The 25,112-nt window shown below is 41.4% G+C and overlaps 1 protein-coding gene across 2 annotated transcripts in view; it reads left to right on the forward strand.

Moving 5' to 3' along the window:
- PARD3B (par-3 family cell polarity regulator beta) overlaps nt 1–25,112 on the forward strand; it is a 1,075,922-nt gene that overhangs the window by 633,777 nt on the left and 417,033 nt on the right. For both annotated transcript variants that reach the window (XM_066346722.1, XM_066346721.1), the window contains exons 13-15: nt 4,495–4,624; nt 13,334–13,433; nt 23,225–23,340. In XM_066346722.1, the coding sequence (XP_066202819.1) occupies nt 4,495–4,624; nt 13,334–13,433; nt 23,225–23,340 (346 nt within the window). The remainder of the gene's footprint in view (nt 1–4,494; nt 4,625–13,333; nt 13,434–23,224; nt 23,341–25,112) is intronic.

Here is a 25,112-nt window from a genome sequence, read left to right on the forward strand (position 1 = left end):
TAAAGTATGTACTTTTTGATTGATGCGCCAGCAGTGTTTATACCTTAGTTCTTAATCGTATATGTACAATGCTTTATGGGAAGACCGTTATAATGCAGTGAGCTGTCTATATTCTCCCTCGTAATGCACACATAGATAGTATAGAACTGAGTTTTAAGTAATTTGATCTATTAGGGAAGCTGCTTGGTTCATAGTATTAAATGTTTTTAATTAAATAAATTTATGTGAAATATTTTATTATGTTTTCTTTATGGGTTTTTTTAATGTAAGGAATAGTTTTACCTATACTTGAAGTTCTAGGCATAAAATATTCTTGAATGCTTATATTTCTAAACATTTCACTTACAGTTATATTATTATATTTATATTAAACAATTGTGTTATATTAAACAATTATGTGTTATATTATCCAATTATATTAACATTTTTCTCTTATATATGAGATTTTATTAAATGCTATTCAACTTATTTTAAAAAAATATAAGAAGAAAACATTCATAGTAGTTTAGAATTAAGAAAAGCACCAACAAATCACGTTTTCTAGGACAAATCATATTTGTATCATATAATACAATAATAAGCAAAGTTAGACTACTACTAAACATGAATACTAATATGAAATATTAGTTTTAATAAAAAGTGCAACTTAAAAAAAATAAAGGCTTTCAAGTTAAGAAGAGAAAAAGGTAGTTTTGGATTACCAGAGTTAAAATCCCAGGTTGCTATTTTCTGGCAACATGAAGACATTCATAGCTGAGTTCTGGGTACCTGTAGATGACCGATATTCTATCTATTTCACCCCTTCATGTATCCTCATTGCCCAGCATGTCACAGCATTTAGTAAATATTGTGGAATGAATGAATAAAGCTTACATCTGAGACCTGCTTCATCTGAGAGGGTAAGCTGAATCTCGTAAACATAAACTGCATCTTACTTAGTTATATTATCAGCTATTGGAGAGCAGTGACTGTACCTTTTTACTCCTCCGTACATAACCTTGTAAATGTTAAATAAATGTAAATTGGCCAATTACTGGAGACTATATATAATGAGCCAACTTGATTTCAACATTTGTGTCTGCTTAAGTGACAGAGAGACTTCCATGAATATTTAATGGATTTTACTTATGTACGTACTTAAAAAAACTCGTATCTACTGCTTCCATCCAGGAGAGACTTGGCTCCTTTCTGGTTTAATTTGGTTCTTACTCTGGAGCCTTAAGACATCGTGGGACCCAGTTCTTGGGGACAGATGTCAAGGATGACCTATCTGGGCATGTGTATTTGATCTCACTTAAAATTTCTTGGGAAAAAGATACCTCAACCAATACAAAAATCTAGAGGACACTGCTATAGAGTACCATACCTGTGCAGATAGCAAAAGTTAAAAATATATATATATGTTTGTTAGGACTTAGTTATCCCCCATTTCTCATCTTCCTTAATTTTATGTATTTCTTTAAAACATATGAATGCTTAGTAGATAAGTGTTCTGTGTTTTGGCTCATCTAGTTAAGACATTGTATTATTTTTTATTTTCCTATATTTCAGACTTTTTCATTTTAATCCTTATACTCTAGACTGGGTTGACAGTTAAACCTTTAGAAGAAAGTACTAAACTTTCCATTTGTTGCCCATCCTCAGAAATGCCTTGTTAATATAGTTCTCTGGGGAATCAGTTGTGAATAAGAAATGGGACAAAAAGCAATTTTTCTGAGGACATTTAAACAAGAGCCATTTTTCGTTTTCTTAATATTTACATGCTTTCCATGGGGGGGATAAGCAGGCATTTTACTCTCTCAGCTATTGAGATTCTCTGTGGTACCCATGAAGATTAAAGAACACTTTTTCATGCAAAGACAGCTAATCTTTATTAAATTGAAAAAATAATCTGCAGCTATTTGATCTCCCAGATCTGTGTCTTACTATGTCAAAGCACATGTCGCGCACCCAGGTTTTTGGTGTACTCTCCTGTGGAGCAGTAGCCGACCCCAGGTACAGTAACGAGGCACATGTAACCTAGGAAAGGGGCTCTGTACTGCTCCCCCAGGCAGGCAGCTCCCTTAGGCTTGGCAAGAATGCCGTAATGGTTACTCGAACCTTCTATTGATATAAAAATTGAAGAAGCTACTTAAGGAAAGTCAAAATATATAGTTGTTGGGGTATTTTCCCACATTACCCAGATGTACAAGATACATAAACAGTTTTGATGAGGACCTCGTGAAGAATACATAATGAGCCCCTGATTGAATCAAAACCATTTTAAACAGAAACATGTTTTGCAGAGGATGAGCTTGAGGTTCAATTGTAATTCTATTTGAGCCTGGAGACTTGGTGTTAAAAAAAAATAGGTTATGACCTGTTTTTTGTGTGGGTTTTTTTTTTCCCCCTTCCCAAAAACACTTCCCTTTCTGCTGCAAAACTCATCTGGGTAGAAGCAGAATATGTTTAAAAATCCATTATATTTTTTGTTGGCTGGGACACTAATGGGGGTGCTCCACGACAGCTCTATTTTACAGGCTGAATACTTTAATTAGGCTGGTTACTGATCAGTTGTTGGGATATCGATTGTGTCATTTATCAAAGAGCTGGGAAAGCAGGAAAAAAATTTTTTTTTGTTCTTGTTGTTAAATCAAAGCACCACAACAGTATGGTGATTACCAGAGGGAAAAGGGGTGGGGGAGGGCAGCAGAGGGTGAAGGGGGCATAAGTGATGTTACAAGGAAACTTGACTTGGGGTGGGGGACACACGACAATATGCAGATCACAATTACAGAACTGTACACCTGAAACCTATAACGTTTTATTAACCAATGTCACCCCAGTAAATTCAATTAAGTAATAATAATAAAAAAGCATGAGGCTTTTTTTTTTTTTTTTTTTTGTATTTTTCCGAAGCTGGAAACAGGGAGATAGTCAGACAGACTCCCGCATGCGCCCGACCGGGATCCACCCGGCACGCCCACCAGGGGGCGACGCTCTGCCCACCAGGGGGCGATGCTCTGCCCCTCGGGCGTCGCTCTGCAGCGACCAGAGCCATTCTAGTGCCTGAGACAGAGGCCACAGAGCCATCCCCAGCGCCCGGGCCATCTTTGCTCCAATGGAGCCTCAGCTGCAGGAGGGGAAGAGAGAGACAGAGAGGAAGGAGAGGGGGAGGGGTGGAGAAGCAGATGGGCGCCTCTCCTGTGTGCCCTGGCCTGGAATCGAACCCGGGACTTCTGCACACCAGGCCGATGCTCTACCACTGAGCCAACCAGCCAGGGCCAAAGCACGAGGCTTTTTTAAGGTAAGCCCTACCTCTCCTGCCTGCCAGGGCTTCAGCTTTAACCTAAAAATAATTTGCTGAGCACCAGCCTTGGTTTGACGGGTAATGCAGAGGCCAAGGGTGTGGAAACGCGGGGTGCGGGAAGTGTTATGAGCCTTGACAAAGAGCCAAAGACCTCCCGCAGCTGAAGACAATTTAATTATTAAGAATGCATAAATTGAATGTTCTAAATATTTTGTTTAACTAGCAGGATACCGTGTTTTTGTAACTAAAGAGGACAGTATAAATCAATGCAGTGTTTGGGCCAAAATGCCTTTCTCCGAAGGAAGAGCTCTGGGACTCAGATCTTTGTTTCTGTTTGTGGCCTGTTCTTCTCACAAATGGTCAAGGGCATAGCCGTGTGATGGCTTCCAAGTGACCTTCCTAAAATCTGTTCGGCAGACATAGAATAGGAGAAAGAACACAACCCAGTTCCCTGTGGCTCAGTCCTCTTGAACAAACAGCTCTCTATACCCGTCCCCTCAGACCACCCCTCCCACACCTGTGAACCATGGCTGGGGGTGGGGGGTGTTATTCTGGAAACAGCAGTTTTCAGGAAACTGTGAATTTGTTTACAGGCTAGAATTTCTAAATCAAAATAGGAGGGGGAAGTATGGGAGGACAAAAAGGAGAAGAATGCTCAGGAGAACCACACACAGTCTGGCGTTGTCACGGTGGGTTGTTTTAGCTCCTGGCCAAAAAGACTCAGTGTCTGTAGTGGGACACACTCGTGGCATTTCAGTGACAAACCTGCTTGGGTTCCGACTTGTCCTAGAGCGTGTGCACTGAGTCACCAAGGGATAGGGAAGGGGCCCAGCTGGTTGGCAGAGAAACAGCCTGGCATGAACTGTAGTCCTGTGTTGACACCGCCTCAAGCTGTACTCCCAGATGGAAGAAAAATTGAAAGAAGCCAGTTGTAAGTGGGGGAAAAATAATAAAGTTAATCCTCTTTTGTGTTGGCTATCGGCACTCCTAATCCTTAGCACCACATTGTCAGTATTTTCCTTTCAAATTTCCTATTCAAAGATGTTTTCACTGTTAGGTCCATTTTGATTTTCCACAATGGAGGATATAGGTACAATAGACTCTTGAAAGATTATTCCTAAATCGGTCATTCTTTTGCTTTACTTTCATTGACCACGTTGGGACATATTAAAAAGGCAAATGTAATTTTTATTTTCATTCCCCAGGAGCCTGCAGAGTGTGGGGCGTTCTCTAAGCCGTGCTTTGAGAACTGTCAGAATGTAGCCGCCTACAGGAGGAATGGCAACGGCGCATTGCCTCTGAGCGGCGCTTACAGCGCCTACGACAAACAGAGAGGTAAGGCGCGACGCATTTTCACCCGCTCACACCATGCGGGAAAACAAGAGTGCATTTTATTTTAAAAAATAAAGAAAAGAAGCACAGGGGAGTGAAACCAGGTGCAGTCTCGGTTGCTCAGAGCCGTGCACACAGAGACGGGTGGGAGAGCTGACTCAGAAGTTGGGAAGCAGATTCCTGGCATCGCTTCCAGTTGAAGCGACAGTTTCTGTGCTGATGCCCCAAACAGGGAGGGTTATGTACAAAACAAAACCATGCCTGGAGAAGCGAAATGGCAACTGTTCCTTCTTTTTTTTTTTTTAATATTGGAAGTTAAGAAGTCTACATTACTAACCTTTAAAAAATGTGTGGACTAGTATTAAATCATTAGATGGTCATAACATGCTTCAGAGATGTATGCCGATGGTAAGATGAGTGTGGTGAACACCGTGACCCGAGACCGCTGTGGCCTGTCGGAATGCTCTGCTGTGTCCTCACTACACTGGCCTTCCCTTGTTATCTGCTGGAGCTCAGGTTTCAAGCAGAGCTCTAGATGGGAAACACTTGGATTTGCTTCTTTGTTTTTCAAAAATTATTCTTTTGGTCACAAAGAAAATTATTTTATTTCCCTAAATTTTCTTTCTGTATTAACTTTACTTTTTATATTGTAAAAGCAATATATATTCATTACAAAAAAACTTAGAGAAAAGCAATCAAAAGAAAATTCAATGTTTCTCATACTTCTATCAAATATACTAATCAGTAACATTTATACACACACACACACACACACACACACACACACATATATATTTCAGGTCATTCCTTTATGCAAATATATATATATATAAAGTAAAATATACATATATAATGTTTAGCATATTTTTAAATTAATAACACATATTGACCACCTTACTATGTCATTGAATATTCTCCAGTATCACATTCAGCAGTCGCATAGGAGTCTATTAAGTCTACGTAATTAGTCCCTTATTTATACTTACAATGTTACCAGAAGTTAACTATGTGGGAACAATTTCCCAACTCTGAGATTACTGAGGTTTCTCTAGATTAAATTGTTTCATAGAAACGCTATATTTTCCTCTGAATTTTAGTGACAGCAGTAGCAACAGCTGTGACCATTTATTAAGTATTTACTGTCTGTTAGATACTGTGTTAAGCAATTGACATGCACACTCATAGTGGGTAATATTATTATCCTCATTTTACAGATGAATAAATAGAAAGTTGGGGAGAGTACATAATTAATCCAAGACCACATACTTGATCCATGCAGAGCCTGGATTCAACTGCTATCTCTCTGACTCAAGTTTATTCCCTGCAGATGTTTTTGTGCCTCACTCCACAGCATGGGCCCTGTCTTACACTGGTTCCTTCAAACTGTTAAAAATCCTTTTACCTGATGCTAAAAATGTCCATTAGAAGCCGAGTTCACTTTGTATCAGATGAAGAAATACTCAGCATGTCTCTTCTTCTTAAAAATTAACATTTTTCTTGACAAAGCTAGATCTCCTTCTGAGACCTTCAATCCCAACAGCAGGAGAATCTGGGGAAGGAACAGCAAGTTTTCCATAGACTAGGATAGCCTTCCCCTACCATGCCCATATTAAAATATCTAGCCTGACTATAACTTGATTGCCGTTTAATTCTCAAGCAAAATGTTCAGTGACAGTTCAGGTTTAGGATTTGATTCCTAATTATACCAATGACATCCACAGGAACATTGGGCACACTACCCCCTGTCTTGTTTCATTTTCAGTACCTATAAAATATTGATGCTAAAGTGATAATTACATGGTATATTTTTAGAGGACATTGAAATATTTAAGGAAATTGATTAATATCTAGGAAGCATAACAAAGGCTAAAATAATGACACCACAGAACTGCATAAAGTGTAAGACTGCACCCAGAAAGAAGTTTTTAAATAATAAAGTCCACTCAAAACATGTGCTAAAACAGAATATAACAGTACTTTGGGACGTTGATAGAATGTACAGAGTTTGTATGATATTTCCACTGAACAGCTGAAATCTTGAGACACAAGTAGCCACGGACAGCCACTCGGAGGGTCTGTCTGTTCTCTTCCTCCTGAGATATAGATCCAGATAGAACAGTGATTATACCCATGAAAAACCCTATGCAGATCAACTGTCTACCAAGGTTCCTACTACACTCCCTCCCCCGACCCCAATTTTCTAAGGGAAACATAAAAAATCCAGTTCTTTCAAGAAGTGACTCATTAAACATTATTCCTTAAAAATCAGAGAACAGGCCCTGGCTGGTTGGCTCAGTGGTAGAGCGTCGGCCTGGCGTACAGGAGTCCCGGGTTCAATTCCCGGCCAGGGCACACAGGAGAAGCACTCATCGGCTTCTCCACCCCTTCCCCTCTCCTTCCTCTCTGTCTCTCTCTTCCCCTCCCGCAGCCAAGGCTCCATTGGAGCAAAGTTGGCCCGGGCGCTGGGGATGGCTCTGTGGTCTCTGCCTCAGGCACTAGAATGGCTCAGGTTGCAACCTAGCAAGGCCCCAGATGGGCAGAGCATCGCCCTCTGGTGAGCATGCCGGGTGGATCCCGGTCGGGCGCATGCGAGAGTCTGTCTGACTGCCTCCCCGTTTCTGGCTTCAGAAAAATACAAAAAAATAAAAATAAATCAGAAAACATTGCCCCTGACCAACTGGCTCAGTGGTAAAACGTCAGCCCAGCGTGTGGAAGTCCTGGGTTCGATTCCCTGTCAGGGCAGATGGAGAAACAACCATCTGCTTCTCCATCTCTCCCCCTTCTCTATCTCCTTCTCTCTCTCCCCTCCTCTTCTATAGCCATGGCTCAAATGGTTTGAGCAGTTTTGCCCAGGCACTGAGAATGGCTCCATGGCCTCTCCTGGGGCGCTGACATGGCTCAGTTCAGAGAGCAATGGAACAGCGGCTCCCGATGGGCAGAGCATCACCCCCTAGTGGGCTTGCTGGGTGGATCCCAGTCAGAGTACATGCGGGAGTCTGTCTCTCTGCCTCCATGCCTCCCCACCTCTCACTTAATAACAATAAAAACAAATCAGAGAACATCTATTTTATTGTATATTATTCCCTTATGGATCTGTGATATACTATGTTATAAAAATTAGGCCTATCAAAGCACAGACTCATTAAATTTTAATTGTAAGAGGCCAGTAGATTAAATTATCTTACTTCTTATGTAAGCTATTGACTTACAGACAATATATATATATATATACACACACACACACATATATACACATATACATATATATAACAGAATATATATGCATGATGCTATAGAGGAATATCATGACCATCACCTCTTTGTAATATTAATAACAATTTAGATTTTGAGAACCATTGAGAGTTCCTGAATTTCAAATGTAGGGAAGGAGGCAGTAGGTCAAAGCCTGAGTGCAGGTTGACTCACCAAAACCAACTTTTTTAAGACGCTCTTTTAGAAGAACATGATTGCTTTGACAAAATGTAATGTCTAGTGAGGAGAAGGAACTGTTACAGCCAAAACATTAACTTTTTTTTCTTTCCTTTTTCTTTTCCTTTGTATATTTAAAAATCCAATGTTGATATGCTGTGTTCCATCTATTTTTGTAATAATAGTAGATACCACCCACAGTTCCACAGTTATTTTTTTATACCTACATATTCCTGTCAAGCTGTTAAACAGAAAAGGCATTTTTAGAACTAACATTTGTAGAAATTGTAACACCATAAAATTCACATTTGTGTTGGAGAATTGCTAGCAATGCCTGCAGTGGAAAAAGTGTGGTGGTCCAAGATGGAAATAAGGATGGAGGTTGTGTCCCAGGGGGTTACTGTAAAATCCTATTAAGCATTTGAATGGTAATGAAGTCCACCAACACTGTGTTTTCTGAAGAATCTTGTGGGCAGATCTCACCTCAGGCCAAGTAACAACCTAAGTGAAGTCTGCTTCTGGTCTGTTACTCTCCTTTCGTGGCTCTCATCTCTCCTTTTGTGCCCTACTCTTACTCCCCCCCCATTTCAGCTCAAATGCACCCCAGCCCCTGCCTCAGTCACCTGTGTCCCCAGGCCTGCGCAGAATTACCCACTGAGGTCTCCTGTTAGCCTTTCATCCCTACTCCAAATCACACATTTGGTCCTATGTCCTGTCCCATGGAATTCGTGTTCCCTGGTGTCCTTGGAGGAAACACATTATAGTGTAATTATTCCTAATGTGCCTCCTCCTGGGGACCTGCATGTTTCCATCCTTCCATAGCACGTAAGGCACTGCCTCTACAATGGTGATCAGAAATTGAATCAAACTTTTTAATTTGCCTGGTGTTTGTTGGATATCTCCATTGTGCAGAATACACAATCAAGGATGCGAAGACGAATACAGTGCTGTTCGTGTCCTCAAGAGCAGTCTACAGCAGGGGTCGGCAAATGTTGCCTGTGAAGAGCCGGACAGTAAATATTTGAGGCTTTATTGGCCATAGAACCTCTGTTTCCACTTCTTAACTCTGCCAGTGTAGTACAAAAGCAGCCATAGACAGTATACAAATGAATGGGCATGACTGTGTTCACTACAATGTTAGGTACAAAACCAGATGGTAGACCAGTTTTCAACCAGGTCAATAGCTTCCTGAGCCCTTGTCTAAAGTCACAATTCCTTTTACCTATTTTTTTTTCTGATTCTACTCTGGCAGGACAGTCTGTAAAATAAGTAATAATTGAAGATGTTGATAAAAATAAGGGTCATGTGGTCATCAGTGGAGTAGTATCTACAGGGAGCATTGTCAACATTCACAGGCATAACACTTATGCTCAATAAAATTGAGAAATATTATTTATAAAATATAAGGGCCCTGGCTGGTTGGCTCAGCGGTAGAGCGTCGGCCTGGCGTGCGGGGGACCCGGGTTCAATTCCCGGCCAGGGCACATAGGAGAAGCACCCATTTGCTTCTCCACACCCCCCCCCCTTCCTCTCTGTCTCTCTCTTCCCCTCCTGCAGCCAAGGCTCCATTGGAGCAAAGATGGCCCAGGCGCTGGGGATGGCTCCTTGGCCTCTGCCCCAGGCACTAGAGTGACTCTGGTCGCGGCAGAGCGATGCCCCGGAGGGGCAGAGCATCGCCCCCTGGTGGGCAGAGCGTCGCCCCTGGTGGGTGTGCCGGGTGGATCCCAGTCGGGTGCATGCGGGAGTCTGTCTGACTGTCTCTCCCCGTTTCCAGCTTCAGAAAAATACAAAAAGAAAAAAAAAAAGAATTCCAGATTTTCACACTGATACAGGGCTTAACAAAGATATTTGAACCAAAAGAAAAAGAGATATTCATGATAGCATCTGATTATGTTGTTTAAAAATGTACCAAGGATGAAGAATCAACAAAGAACGTGTTTGCCTTCTGTTTCTATCTCTACCTTAAAAACAAATATTGTTTATGTGAATGAGATAAAAGTTAAAGATAATGATTTTAATGAAGCTTGAAGTAGGTAGAGAAGAGGCTGAAGAAGAGGTGGAAGAGGAGAAGAGAAATAAACATAGATAAAAAAGATAATAGACCAAAAGATTGCTGTTTGCAGAAGCAGCATGTGATACATGTTATGCAGGAGTTGTATTCCATAATATTAATAGATACACCCAAATGTCAATTGATTAAAACAATGAAACTATAGTTCTTTTGAATTTTTTTAAATTACAATTTATATTTAATATTATTTTGTATTAGTTTCAGGTGTACAGCATAGTGATTAGATAGATAATCATATACTTAACAAAGTGTTCCTCTCAATATTTCCACTACCCACCTGGCACCATACATAGTTATTACAGTATTATTGACTATTTCCTTTGCTGTACTAAATTTACATTCTTTGACTATTCTCTAGCTACCAATCTGTACCTCTCAATCCTTTCACTTTTTTCACCCAGTCTCTACACCCCTCCCTTCTGACAACAGTAATCTGCTGTTTATATCTGTGAGTCTGTTTCTGTTTTGTTTACTCATATCAGAGCTAGCTCCAGGAGGCTCGGTAGGAGGAGGAAGGGAGATGCGCTCCACGCCAACATTGAGGAACTTGGGCTCCTTCCTTTGGTAGCTGGGCCACCTGTGCTTGTCGCTGACAAATGGTAAAGGGGGAGAAGGTGGAGCAGGTGCACTCTTTCTTATCCATAAAGACTGAGAATGACACTCACCATAGTAACTCACAGTCTATTGGTAAGATTTAGTCTAGGTAAAAAGAGGGCGAGGAGTTGGGGCCTCAGGTCTAGGTGTGTGCCCAGGAAGTAAGGAAGAATGCAGACATAGTGAGCACCAGTATTCTCTGCCACTGCTATAAATGTATTGACAGATCTCAGAGCAACAATGAAAATTTCATAGAGAAGGGGATATTTGAGATGGACATTGAGAGAAGGATGGGACTTTGATGGATTGATGGGTTTTACAATTCTATAAGCAAAGACACTGAAGCAGGAAAGCCCAGGCTTGTGGTTGGGGAATAGTGAGTCCTCTTAGTGGCTAATGTGTAATGAAGGCAAAACTGGCTGCCAGGGACACAGACCTTTATTCTGTGGGCAGTTGTGTACAAAAATGTTTCTGAGCCCACAAGTTACATGGTCACAGGTGTTATTACCACCAGTATGGAAAATGTACTGAGAATTCGAGGGTAGCAAGATTAGAACTAGCAGGAAAGATGTTGTCCCACTATGTCCCTGGTCCTCAGTTTACATTGTAGTCCTTCTGCTCTGTTTCTCTGAGAGCTGCCAGATTACCAACTCACTGCTTCACTGGGAGAGGAGGGCAGTGCAGAGGGCAGTGCTGGCTGCCTGTGCTCTTCATGCTTCTATACCCTGGTCATCTTACTTAGCACATTCCTGCTTCACACTTTATTCCCAAGAACATGTCAGCACTGCTAGAGAACCACCTTCATTTTATACTGTTCCCTGGGGCAGAGCTTGGAGCAAGTTCTTACCTGGTGTTTCAGAGAGAGAGAGAGAGAGAGAGAGAGAGAGAGAGAAATGTATTGCAAGGCATAGGCTCTCTGATTTATAGAGGCAGGCAAGTCTCAAGATCTTCAGAGTGAAGTGTCAAGTTGGAGACTCAGAGGAGCCAATATTATTCTCTCAATCTAAAGACCAGCAGTGTCAAGACCCAGAAAGAGCTGATGTTTCTGTTTGAGTCCAAGGGCAGGAAAAAGCTGATGTCCCAGTTTGAGGGCAGTCAAGGAAGAAGAACTCTCTTCTACTCAGAAAAGTGTTAGCATTTTTTTCTGTTCAAGCCTTCAACTGATTGGATGAGGCCCACCCACATTAGGGAGGGCAATCTGCTTTATTCTGTCCATTGAATTAAATGCTAATCTCATCCAAAAACAATCTCCCCGAGTAATGTATGACCAAATATCTAGGTACGACATGACCTAGACAAGTTGACACATAAGATAACTATCAAGCCTGGCATGGGGACAAGTCAAAGCAGATTCTGTTACCAGCAGCATTTTCAAGGACAGAGAGACTATTTTCTTGTTCTAGAAATCAGGAACAAATAAGGTCCACTATTTACCAACTATCTGGCTATAATAGCTACAAAATAGAGTTCATGATCAATAGAATAATAATCTTTTATTTACTTATTCACACTTTGTATTTATAAATCACAACTTGAATATGCATCATCTTATATAATCTTTATACTCCTCCAAAAAGGTATTCTTATCCCCACTTTATAGATTTAAAAACCAAGAGTTACAGAAGTCAGACAGTTTGCCCATGTTTAAACAGCATTAGGAGGCAGGATTGAAAACATGCAGTCTTGATCTGCAAACTATACTCTTAACCAGGATGCTCTCTAGTACTTTCTATACATTATTTAATATTGTTGTTAAAGATGAGCATTAAATTACATAATATACAGAATGCTTAGCACACTGGCACACACACACAAGTAAGATCTCAACAAACCTTGTTTTTAGTTGTAATAATATTCAGGATTTATATATATATAAATAGACATGTATCCTGAATATTATTATATTTATATATCCTAAATATATATATATAATATTATATTTATATATCCTAAATATATATATATAATTATATATATATATATATATATATATATATATATATATATATATATATAGAATAGGCTGAAAAGTATACATTTTTGTGGGTGGGAAAACCAATACTCAGACCCCAGACTTCTGTTCCCAAGGCCCCAACCCCAGGAGTTTACATCTTGAAACAGATGCAGAAAGAGTATTTTTCCCTCTATTGTGCTGTGTATAGTGGTAAGTAGATATACTGTATCTCATGATTTTTTAAAGTGCTTTTTGTCACTAAGGCAAATGCTTAAATCACCATATAATCCATATAATTCGTTATAGAGTCTTGTTTACAAGACTATTGTCATGAAAGAAATAGCTTTGTTAATCTTCCACAAATTACAGGTCATGAATGTGTGTCCACCTTTCCTAAGTTGGAAAAGGTAGTCAAGATGCATGAGCTTGCCAGCAGTTGTCGCCAGCCGGTCACCAGCATGGAAACATATTAGCAGGCTTAGATTTCCTTGTACAGGCGGCTGAGCTCTCATACAAACCCTTCCATTCTATATGAGGACTTGTTTATGTCAAGGCTGGTTTATGTGTTGGTGAAAACTGTGTCTGAGAGTTGGAGTGAATCAAAACCAGGCACTGAACAATTCTGCCTCCAGTTTACTACAGCTCATTTGTTCTTTGTTTATAGAGCCATTGCTTCCCAATGACGGATGGGCGGAGAGCGAAGTACCGCCTTCTCCGCCACCACATCCTGTTCTGGACTTGGGCCTTGAAGATTACAGCCACAGGTATCAATAAAATGATATACCGTAAATGTCCCTTGTTATCGTTTTTCTGGGAAAACCCAGCAACATTATTTTAACTCTGTTTTTTTCCAGAATGGAAAATTGTGTCTATAATTCCTTTCCAGTGAAAGCGTCTCATAGCTGATAGCTACGATTGTTCATCTCTTGCTTCCTGGCATTTGTTAAGATACATTCTACATTATAAAATATTTAGGAAAATTGTTGAATTCTCTTTTGCCAAGTTAAAAACTAGAATGGTAGAACTCAAAGGAACGTTATATGGGAAGGTGTAAAACAAAATTGAGAAGATATAAAGCTTAGTTCTTTTTTTTTTTACCTTCATTTATAGTTGGCAAATCCTAAAGGTATTTTAAAAATACCTGTTTCAAGAACATTAATGGAATCTAAAAATTAAAGCAATACCATATATAATCTAAAATATTGAAAAGAGTGCCCAATATTATATCCATTTTGTAATAGAAACCAAAAAAATCAATTTTTAGACTCACACAAGCATGAGAAAGATTTACTAAGCATACACACCATTTGACTAGTGGAATTCATAGATTTTGTTCTTCTGATGAGTTTTAAAAATCATTAAATTGCCCCTCTGCTATTTTCTGTATTTATTATGGCTGTTAAAAACTGTGTATTTTATTCCATTCTGTGTCCCATGATAATCCTGTGAATTTTTTTTTCAGTTTTCTTGCAGCAATGCTGATGTTATTCTTATTATACTTTTTTATTACAATCTACTAAAAATAAAGCAACACAACAAGAATATAGCTAACTTTTATTAGCTGGAAGCTTACCTATATTTAGCTATCTCTGATTCCTACATTTTTGAAGTCAGCTATCTTACTCAAAGACAGTTTCACACACTAGATTGATAATTTCCATAATGTTCTGGATCAGTACCTCTGGGGGTTTCTTGAAGGAATATCTGGCCATACTTAATTTTGTTTATTCATTTCCATTGCCTGCCTCAATCCTGAATCAAAAATGACAGACTGGTGGCATTAAATTCTGGTTAAACAGTAATTTTATTTATTCTACTTTGGTGTTTATCCTGTGTTTGTGTGCAGAACTCTTGGGATAATGCAAAAGAATCAGATGTAAACCTTACGTTCAAGAAGGTGGTAGGCTAGTAGGTAAAAGTGACAAGTAGGACACAAGGTACAAAGTGTATTTACCAGAAGGTATAGATAAAATGCTCTGGATCTCTAATGTACAGAGGAATGCTTCCCCATAGAGAAGCAGAGAAAATATCACGGGAAGAAGTGGCCTTTGAGCTGAATGTTCACATATGAGTGATACATGGACACGAGAAGAGTCCAGAAAGAAAGGGCATTTCAGGGAGAAGGAAGGGTAAATGGGACAACATGGAGGCAGGAAAGTTAGTTGATTTGTGTAACTTATTTCATATCTGATTGGCCAGAGGATAAAACCCAGAGGGCAAGAGTAAGGGGTCCAGATTTTGTTCGTTAGATAGTAAAATCTTACTGAAGGGTTTCATCAGACAGGAGTATGATATGAACCAGATTTCAGTTGTGTGTAACATGGATTAGGTAAATGGAGAAGGGTTCATATTCATCAGAAACACAAGCTATGTGGATACCTTCTGAGGCAATTACAGTGAAAGTACTGAGTACCTTCCCCGGGGGGTGTGGGGGGTAGGGAGAAGCTTTCAGACTGTCACTGGAGAAAGGCCAGGACCAAGGCGTGTCTGCCCACAGCACAGTCTGGCAGTAGGTTCTTGTGGTGTTGCGAGGAAGGAATCTCAGGGACAGCCGTGAAGAAGGAATTTAATTAGTGGTAGCAAGATTTATTAGAGTGCTCATGATAGGGCTGCCTCCCTCCACGATGGGCGGCACTCAGCTGGCAGATCGCATTCACTGCCCCCAGGGACACTCCACCCATGCCTTTTCCACAGCCGGGCGCTTTAGCTCCAATCACTGAAGGAGTCTAGCTAGCTTCAGGGCCACAGGTCAGCACGTGTCCCCACCAAGCCCAGGAGGAGGGCAGAGCCCAGAGCTGCTGTGCCATTACTCCAGCCTCCGAGGCTCTAGTAACCTAGCTTAGCCTCTGTTCCCATCCAGTCTGGCCTGTAAATCGGTACCTGTGATTCCGAGCCTTTGTTAAGCCTCCTCATATTTCCTTGTGTTTGGGGAGGGGTAAGCTTTCTTTCAAACTAGCCAATCTCTTTCCTGGATCTTCTGGGGTCCAGTGCACTTATCCTATTGGACCTTTCCCCCAGGTTTGTCTCCTCCCCTCTATGGTCGCCATTTTGGCTCCCACTACACACGCACCCAGTGAAAGGACTTCCCCTTAACATTTCTCCCTCCCCTCCTTAACCTGCTAATCCAGGATAGGGTGCTGGTCGGTCCCTGTGGTGATTGGAAAGCAGGTCTTTCCCGCCCACTCAGATGTTAATCCATTTGGACCAGTGATGGCGGCTATTCCATGGAGTCACTGTGAAACTGTAGTTTTCCACTTAATCAGGCTCAGCCAGTTTTCTCCCATCTCTTTTGTTAATACCTCACTAGCTGTCTATGCTAACAAGATGAAAAACCTTCAGGAGAGAGTTCAGAGATGTCACAGAGATAGAATTATTGAGAATTAGCAACTGCTTTTTTGGCTGCTTCTCTGTCTCCACAGATTTTTTTTTTTTCTTGCTCTTTTCAGTAAAGCTTTTTCCCATGATCTTGAAAAATAGCTTCTGTTGGCCCTTACTGCTGTAAATCTTCATTACTTGATTTGAAACAGTAACTTCCATTTTCTTTTTCCCTTTTCCTCCCTAACCCCCTGTTGTTTAGGCTTCTGTACGTACAAACTTTGCTAGAACTGTTCTCTTAACCATCAACACTAATCTCCTTTCGATCAAAATTGTCATTTTCTTAGACCTTACTTTTTTCCCTTCTCCACAGTATTATTAGATCATGAAGTCATTCATTTTCTCACTCTTCCATTCAGAAGTAGTTATGGAGCTCCGAGCTAGGCACTACAGAAGGTACTCCGATTGGAAAGCCTCCCTGCCTCATAAGGAAGGAAGTTTCCTCTTGAAGAGACAGACACAGGTACTTAGGAACCAGCGTGCTGAGCGTTAGCTACAACATGCTTTTGGAGCCCAGAGCAGCAGGTCACTAACTCTGCCTGGGGTACCAAGGAAGGGTTTATAGCAGGCATCCCCAAACTACGGCCTGCAGGCCGCATGTGGCCCCCTGAGGCCATTTATCTGGCCCCCCGCCACACTTCCAGAAGGAGCACCTCTTTCATTGGTGGTCAGTGAGAGGAGCACTGTATGTGGCAGCCCTCCAATGGTCTGAGGGACGGTGAACTGGCCCCCTGTGTAAAAAGTTTGGGGACCCCTGGTTTATAGGAAAAGTCATGTTGACATGGTTCCTTGGAGAACAGAAAGGAACTGAACTAAGCAGAGAAGTAGTGGGAAGGGCGGTTTAGGCTAGGGGAACCGAGTGATGGGAGAAGGAGGTGCGGAGTGCGTTCAGTATGGCCGAGGCATACAGGGTCTGCGGGAAGAATCAATGGGAAGGGCGTCGTCTGTCATGCTTCGGGGGCACCGTGCTCCTCCAGGCGCAGTGCAGAAGCATTGAAGGGCTTCCAGCCTAGGTGATGTTATCTAGTCGAGTGAGGTCAGTTATGGGGGATGAGTGTGTGGGAGAAGCCGTAGATCAGGACACCAGTCGGGGACTGGCAAGAGAAGAGAAGGGCTTAAATGAAGGGAGAAGCGGCAAGGCTGAAGAGGAAGCGGAGCCGAAGATATTTTTGAGGTGAAAGGAACAAATCGAAAGCCTTGAAACTGTCTCCGTCCTGGGATATCGTGACCTGCACCATCCTGCAAGCTGCTGTGTTGCCTAGGTGACCAGCAGTGGTGCGATGTGGAGATGTGAAACTTGGCGTGGAGAAAGGACTGAAAGGGATTCAGGATGGCTGAGCGAATGAGGCTGGGAGGCTGTCCTGTCTGTCCAAATAAACAAATAAGTACAAAGTTAAAAGCCCTCTAAAAGGGAAGGTGGTGCTTTAGGGATGGAGCTGCTCTTAGGGAGCAGAAAACTGCAAAAGCGTGAGGAGTAAAAAACAAACTTGATCAAACTTGATGCCTGTTCTCTGACCCAAGATGAGATCAGGAATGTACTGAACTTATTTGTACTACTGTGCCAATGATTATTAGACAGATGTTTAGAATATGCATGTATAAATAAAAAAGTAAATAAATATAAAGGAAATATATTTTTTACTCAGGAACAGTTTAAGCTCAATTAACCTCAGGCAGAATATTATTGAGTTTATTAACAGTTTCGGCAATATTTGGTTATTCACTACATGTTCATATTTCCCTCTATCTTGGCTCGATCTCACTTCTCTGCCCCTTCCCTCATCCCCCCACACCCCACATACAACCTGCATCTGCTTTCACTCATAGTAGCCAATAGTTGAAGCCGATTCAGGGACACCCAAGCCTTCTGACATAATTTTTTTGGCACGTCCCTCACAATCTTCTTCCCCTGCCTTTATTTCCGACAGTTCTTGAACATCCATGGCTGGGTCTTACATGTCTTTCCCATTCCTGATTTGTCACCGCAGTCAGGACACCAACATGTGTTTCATGCTACCCTTACTTATTCATTAGGCAGCTTAATTTGACACTGAGTATCATTTCTATTTGATAGATTCCCTGGCTGTTCATGCCGAAACCCAGCCTTTATCTGAGACGTGTCTCTGGCCTGCCGTCAGCTTCTCGCCTCCCGTAGCACCCACTGCAGCCCGCTCAGCAGCCATGAGCACGTGCTAACTCCCTTCAGAGTGAAAATGTGTCATATTTTAAAGTTAATCATTGTGTCACTCTCCCACTCGAAGAACTTTTAATGTGTAGCGGAAAATTGCAAACTGTTTTGCTAGTCTAACTTACGTGTCTAAAATATTTTCACATTAACTAACTCAACACTGCACTCACTGTTTAAGTGCACTGTCTGCTCACATTGGCTTTAATCCCACAGGGCCTCAGATTACACTTACTTCCCTCCTTAAATATCTGCCAATCTAATATCAGCTTATTTTTGCTTTATATACATTTGTACCATTGCAAGAAGGATACATCTATTAAAGGTTTTCAAAGTGTACACTTGGTCACACTTAAAACAATGGTAACAGATGTATATATCACATGAATAACTTAATGGACATATTAAGGTATATATGAACAGATGCATACACAGGGTGGGCAAAAGGTTAACAGCTGTGAATACCTGAAACACAGGTTTGCTCTTATGTTATTGTTTATTAATTATTACATTATTTTCCATGTGAAGAACTGTAAATCTACTTTTATCCCACCCTGCATAGGTATATGTGTACATATATACAAATATTTGTTATATGTATATTCACTTTGATCATCCTTCATTATATATAAACACAAAAGAAATTCACTTGATTTAGACAGATCTTTACTTGATATTATTATTGCGTCAAATGGCATTGCCGCCTTGTTTTTTATTGTTGTTGTTGTTTAATGGGAATTAGAATAGTTGTGTCTCAAAAGTCTGGGGAAATTTGAGTTCTTATTCTTAATTTGTCAATTAATGCCTAGTTTGATAAAATAATCTAATACAATAAAGTGGGTCAACTAGTATGTTATCCATTTGGGTAGATTCCCATAGACTAAGTGTAACCTAAGTTTTTTTTTGTTTGTTTTTTTGTTTTGTTTTTTTCATTTTTCCAAAGCTGGAAACGGGGAGACAGTCAGACAGACTCCCGCATGCACCCGACCGGGATCCACCCGGCATGCCCACCAGGGGGCGATGTTCTATCCCTCTGTGGCATCACTCTGTTGCATCCAGAGCCATCCTAGCACCTGAGGCAGAGAGGCCACAGAGCCATCCTCAGCGCCCAGGCCATCCCTGCTCCAATGGAGCCTTGGCTGCAGGAGGGGAAGAGAGAGACAGAGAGGAAGGAGAGGGGGAGGAGTGGAGAAGCAGATGAGCGCCTCTCCTGTGTGCCCTGGCCGGGAATCGAACCCGGGACTCCTGCACGCCAGGCCGACGCTCTACCACTGAGCCAAACGGCCAGGGCTGTAACCTAAGTTTTAATGATTATTCATGTTGGTCCTAAACCTCCTCCCTAAAGGATTTCACTATACATATAGCATCTGTTTTGGCTAACCTTTTGCTTTTCCCATATTTCCTGATGTGCACCACTTTACTGAAACTAAAGGCTAACCTGAAACGCAAGAAGCCTAAGAGAGTGAGCAAATCTGTGCTAACAGGGAAGGTTTCAGTTTCTTTGGATTCAGGATCAGCAGCAGCCTGTGCCTCGGGCTGGCCACTGTTTTTGCCAAAGTTTTTGTGGCTCTGGGAAAAGTTCAAAAACCCATGGTTCTGGTCCTGGCTTTGCCACTCACCAGCTGTGTGACCTGGGATCATCAGCCTCCTCTTTGGGCTTCAGTGTCTTATCTACAAGATGAAGAGTTAGATGAGGTGACCTTTAACGCCTTCTGGCACTTAAAGTCTCCTATTCAGTGAAGGCCATGAGTCTTTCTGACACCAGAACCACGTCATCACAAGAGATCAAAGGATGGAAAACTATGTGCACATAAAGGTCGAATAACATAGTTAAAGGCAAGTGCTTCCGAACAGCAGGGCTCAAGGGGAAGCTCACATTCACAGTAACATCCCAGAATTCTTTAAAATGAGCTGAAACAATCAAAGTATTGTTGTTCTGCTAGGCCAGTGGCAGTAGCACTGGTGGGTCAGGGACTTTTCATAGTTGGCATATGTTGCCATCACTGGATACCACATCCAATACACTTTCTATGTCAGTGCCTTTATCTATTGAGAATGTAGACAGACATCAAAAAAGAAGCCAAAAACCAAAAGCTTCAATTTCTAAAGAATAGATTTAAATTTGTTGAGAAATTTTTATAAAAACATATATAATTTCTTTACTAGAGAATACCTAAGGCCCTCATTCAAAGATTATTCTAACCTACATTAATTTTTTTAAAAAAGGATGAATAGTTTATTTCTTGAGCTCTTATTGTGTGCTGGGCACTATTGTCATTATTAACAAATTTAATGTATTAATCCTTACAAGAACTTCATGAAGTAAGTTCAATTCTTATCCATTTTATGCACTAGTAAACTGAGGCCATGGGCCCCAGTATCTCACTCTCAAACCCAGTGCCCTACCCATCACACTACATTACCCTTCTGAATAGGAGGAGAGAAGGGCTCCTAGCCACAGTCCTACTGAGTGGCTGAAAAAACAGAAAAGGCAAAGAATCTGCTAAAGGCCTCCAGTGGTCGGCAAACTCATTAGCCAACAGAGCCAAATATCAACAGTAAAATTGAAATTTCTTTTGAGAGCCAAATTTTTTAAACTTAAACTATATAGGTAGGTACATTGTTATTAACTTAATTAGGGTACTCCTAAGCTGGCCAAGGAGCCGCACTCAAGGGGCCAAAGAGCCGCATGTGGCTCGCAAGCCGCGGTTTGCCAACCACTGGTAGACAACTCAAAAAACAGAAACGTGCCATCGTTTGGGAAGCTAAAACATCTATTTATTTGTCTGCTTGTTTGTTTTCTGAAAGTCTCTATAGAACTTACCCTGTGCCAGACACTACAGCTTTTTTTTATTTATTTATTTATTTTTCTGAAGCTGGAAACGGGGAGAGACAGTCAGACAGACTCCCGCATGCGCCCGACTGGGATCCACCCGGCACGCCCACCAGGGGCGACGCTCTGCCCACCAGGGGGCGATGCTCTGCCCCTCCGGGGTGTCACTCTGCCGTGACCAGAGCCACTCTAGCACCTGGGGCAGAGGCCAAGGAGCCATCCCCAGCGCCCGAGCCATCCTTGCTCCAATGGAGCCTCGGCTGCGGGAGGGGAAGAGAGAGACAGAGAGGAAGGAGGGGGGGGGGGAGAAGCAAATGGGCACTTCTCCTATGTGCCCTGGCCGGGAATCAAACCCGGGTCCCCCGCACGCCAGGCCGACGCTCTACCGCTGAGCCAACCGGCCAGGGCCCATACACTACATCTTAAGTCACTTCTTCTCTTGACAACGCTCTAAGATAGGGAGCATAATTTTACCGGTTTATACATAAGGAAATTGAAGCAGGGGAAGGTTCGGTAACTGCCCAAGTCCCACAGACAGTAAGAAGCAGAGCCAGGATTTAGAAGTGGGAGGACCTGCTGCAGCGTCGGGGCTTTGAGCGCCGTGGTGGGCTGCCTGTCCCAGGTTCTTCTTTCCTCTACCCACTCTGTCACCGTAACAGCGCTCCATTCACTCCTTCAGCTGTGTTAGTTATAGCTGCACGTTAACTTTAATATTGCTGCAAGGCAATGTTAAATATGCGTGACTAATGAGTTTCAAGAAAAGGTTAAACTTATTTGGTTAAGAAACCGAGATTTCCCTGTACATTTGAGAAGGGTTCTCATTCATAACAGTTTATTTTTTTGTTGTTTCATTGTTTGTAGTGTCAAATCCCAACTGTTTGAAATACTCAGCTTCAGTATTTTCAGACTCACCAAGGATACCTGATTAGCGTTTTCACTGTATTTAAGATTAGGATAAAATCATGTTAAAATGAGCCGCCCTATTTACTTTCTAAATATACAAGAGGACCAAGGGAGAAGGTATTTGTAATTTAATTTATAAAAAATATATAATTTATTTCCAGATCAAGAAGTAAGATATCATCTGTAATTCCCTTGTATAATCCCCTCCATCCTCAAGCAAAATAAATAGAATATTCAGCAGAAATAGAATTTTTTGAGATTGACTACAAGGACTAGGAAGCCTTTAATGCAGGGGTCCCCAAACTACGGCCCGCGGGCCGCATGCGGCCCCCTGAGGCCATTTATCCGGCCCCCGCTGCACTTCCGGAAGGGGCACCTCTTTCATTGGTGGTCAGTGAGAGGAGCATAGTTCCCATTGAAATACTGGTCAGTTTGTTGATTTAAATTTACTTGTTCTTTATTTTAAATATTGTATTTGTTACTGTTTGGTTTTTTTACTTTAAAATAAAATATGTGCAGTGTGCATAGGGATTTGTTCATAGTTTTTTTTATAGTCCGGCCCTCCAACGGTCTGAGGGACAGTGAACTGGCCCCCTGTGTAAAAAGTTTGGGGACCCCTGCTTTAATGGGTATTAGATGTATCTTGTGCCTAAATTGTCAACTCTGCTTTTCCTGTTATTTCCTTTTGATATTATGTTGAGTAGACTATTTGCTTAGCATTAACATTAGTTTTAGGAACTAGACCTAAAAAAAAAAAAAGTAAAAAACCAAACTGCGGCAGCCATCAGTCACTCAACAGGATGGCTTTCTCTCTAAAGGATACACCCTTTCACTTGTTTTTAAAGGAAGGACGGACTTAGCCCACAGAAATCTCTTAACCTGCTTTGAGGCCCTGCTGATATCTGATGACATCCTTTGAAGTGCCAGTGTTACAGGCTCGCCTTACACACTTAAAGTTAGAGACTGTACGGCAGAATCCCAATTAGCGGAAACCGTTGAACAGGAAAACACGGGATTATCCAGAGAACATTTTATTTAAGTGTACAGTGCGATAAAATACATGAAAATGGAATTGCTACATCTCATAAAAGAAACCCGAGATTCAAGAATTAGTTTAAAATGCATGGTTGTGAGCTGTAGAGATGGTGATGAGAGTCTCTGTTCAAAATGAAAACTGTTTCCTTAAAAAAAAAAAAAAAAAAGAGAGAGAGAGAGATTTTATTCTAAACCTAAATATGGCGTCTGGCTTCTTTCTGCAGCTCTGGGGTGGACTCGGCAGTGTATTTTCCGGATCAGCACATCAACTTCAGGTCTGTGACACCAGCCAGGCAGCCCGAATCAATGAATCTGAAAGCCTCGAAAAGCATGGACCTTGGTAAGTGAGGGTGAGGTGACATCCCGGTCAGCTGTCCAGCCTCAGCCCATCCATCTTCCCAAACGTCTCGCCTTTGTTTCTTCAACTCCAGCCTCACGGGGCGAGGCCTCCTGAAGTCCGGAGGAAGGGATAATGGTCATCCTATCTTCCCGTCTCCTCGCACATACTTAATTGTAATTACCCCTTTTTAAAAGAGGGATAAATGACTTATTTTTATAAAGTGGTCCATATAGGTCAGGAAGATATGATTATTCCTTCCGGAGTATCTGAATGCCGTAAGCCCTTAGTTCACCAGCCTTTGTATCCGTGCTCTCGCTTCTGCCGGTGCCTTTCCACTTCTTGCATGGGTACCTGTTGCAGAGCCTGGGGAGATGCTATGCTGAAGTGAATCCTCTTCTGCAGGGCTTCCCATCTCTCTGTGCAATGGGGAAGACGCATGTCTTTAAATGCCCATCTACTAATCCTGTGACACTGGAGGTTAGAAAGGTCCTCCTGGCTTTGCTAGAATGAGGGTGGCAAGCTACCCTGGGTCTGTGCCTGAACAACTTTCTTGAGGTTAGAGCCCCACAGGGAACCCGGGTGACTGTTCGCTGCCAGGACAGAGCCAGGGCCCTTGCAAACTCTGTTCTCCAGGCCCTGGGACATGGAACCCTGGAAGACATTTCAGATACTCAAGGACATTGCTGCCCTCCCATGGGCTCTTCGGGAGAAAACTATTAGAGGAGAGTAGGAGCACAAAATAAATTCTCAGCGAATTATTCATTGCTTCCTGAATGCTCAGAGGCCAAGCATTGTGAATATTTTTTTCTTGAGGCATATTACATATTTCATTAGTAGCAAATAGTAGAAAATAGAATAATCAAAACTGCATGTTCCACAAAACAATCTGATAAATAGCGCTTATCTGTAACTCATTTACAGGAGTTCAGAAAAATGTTCAGTCGTGATGGAACAAGAGAAATTGATTCTATTTTCTATAAATTAAACATCACTGGGCCACATTTGTTCTAATCACCTAGAGTGAAAGACGGATAGAAAACCTTAACAAGGAAGCTGTCTTGAGCACTGGTCAAAAAGGGATATTTTTGCTCATGTGAACCTTTGACAAAACAAAGGAATAATGTGTGATAGTGACGTAGGTTATTACTAATAATTTCAGGGGCAATTTATTTTCATAGAGTGCTTGATAAACATTTCCTGTTCTGTCTTCCCAATTCCTCTATGAGGAAGATGAATGGATAAAAACTGCTCTTAATTTTGAAGGAGAAATGTATCAAGTCTTCATCATTTAATTAAAAAAATAAAGCGTCTAGAAGTATAGTTTCTAAAAGATCTGTGCAAAAGAAAAAAGAGCATCCTTTTTAATTTAAGGGAGAAAAAATGATCAGAACTGTCAAAGTAGAGCCCAAGGCAAGTCCAGAAGCAGTATTTATTTATTTATTTATTTATTTATTTATTTATTTTTGTTGTTGTTGTTACTGGAAAGCTTGTTTTTGAGAAGTTTTCTCTTTTAAGTTGAAACAGTCCTTGCAAAATATGTACGGTTAGCAGTCACTCGTTGCACTTTATTGAACTTAACACCATACATGACAACAATAATAGTAATGTATGTTCAACTTACATCATTGGACAGAGGTCATGAGTTGTTTTCTTCAGGACACAAGTGCCAAAGTAGAAGCATTGGCCAAGACATGCCACACAGCAGAAGTGGTAACATAGGCTGTAGAAACATTTTTCAAGTAGCCATCAAAGTTTGGTTCCTCCCAGAAAGT

Source organism: Saccopteryx leptura, chromosome 7 (assembly GCF_036850995.1).
Source record: "Saccopteryx leptura isolate mSacLep1 chromosome 7, mSacLep1_pri_phased_curated, whole genome shotgun sequence".
Lineage (NCBI taxonomy): Eukaryota > Metazoa > Chordata > Mammalia > Chiroptera > Emballonuridae > Saccopteryx > Saccopteryx leptura.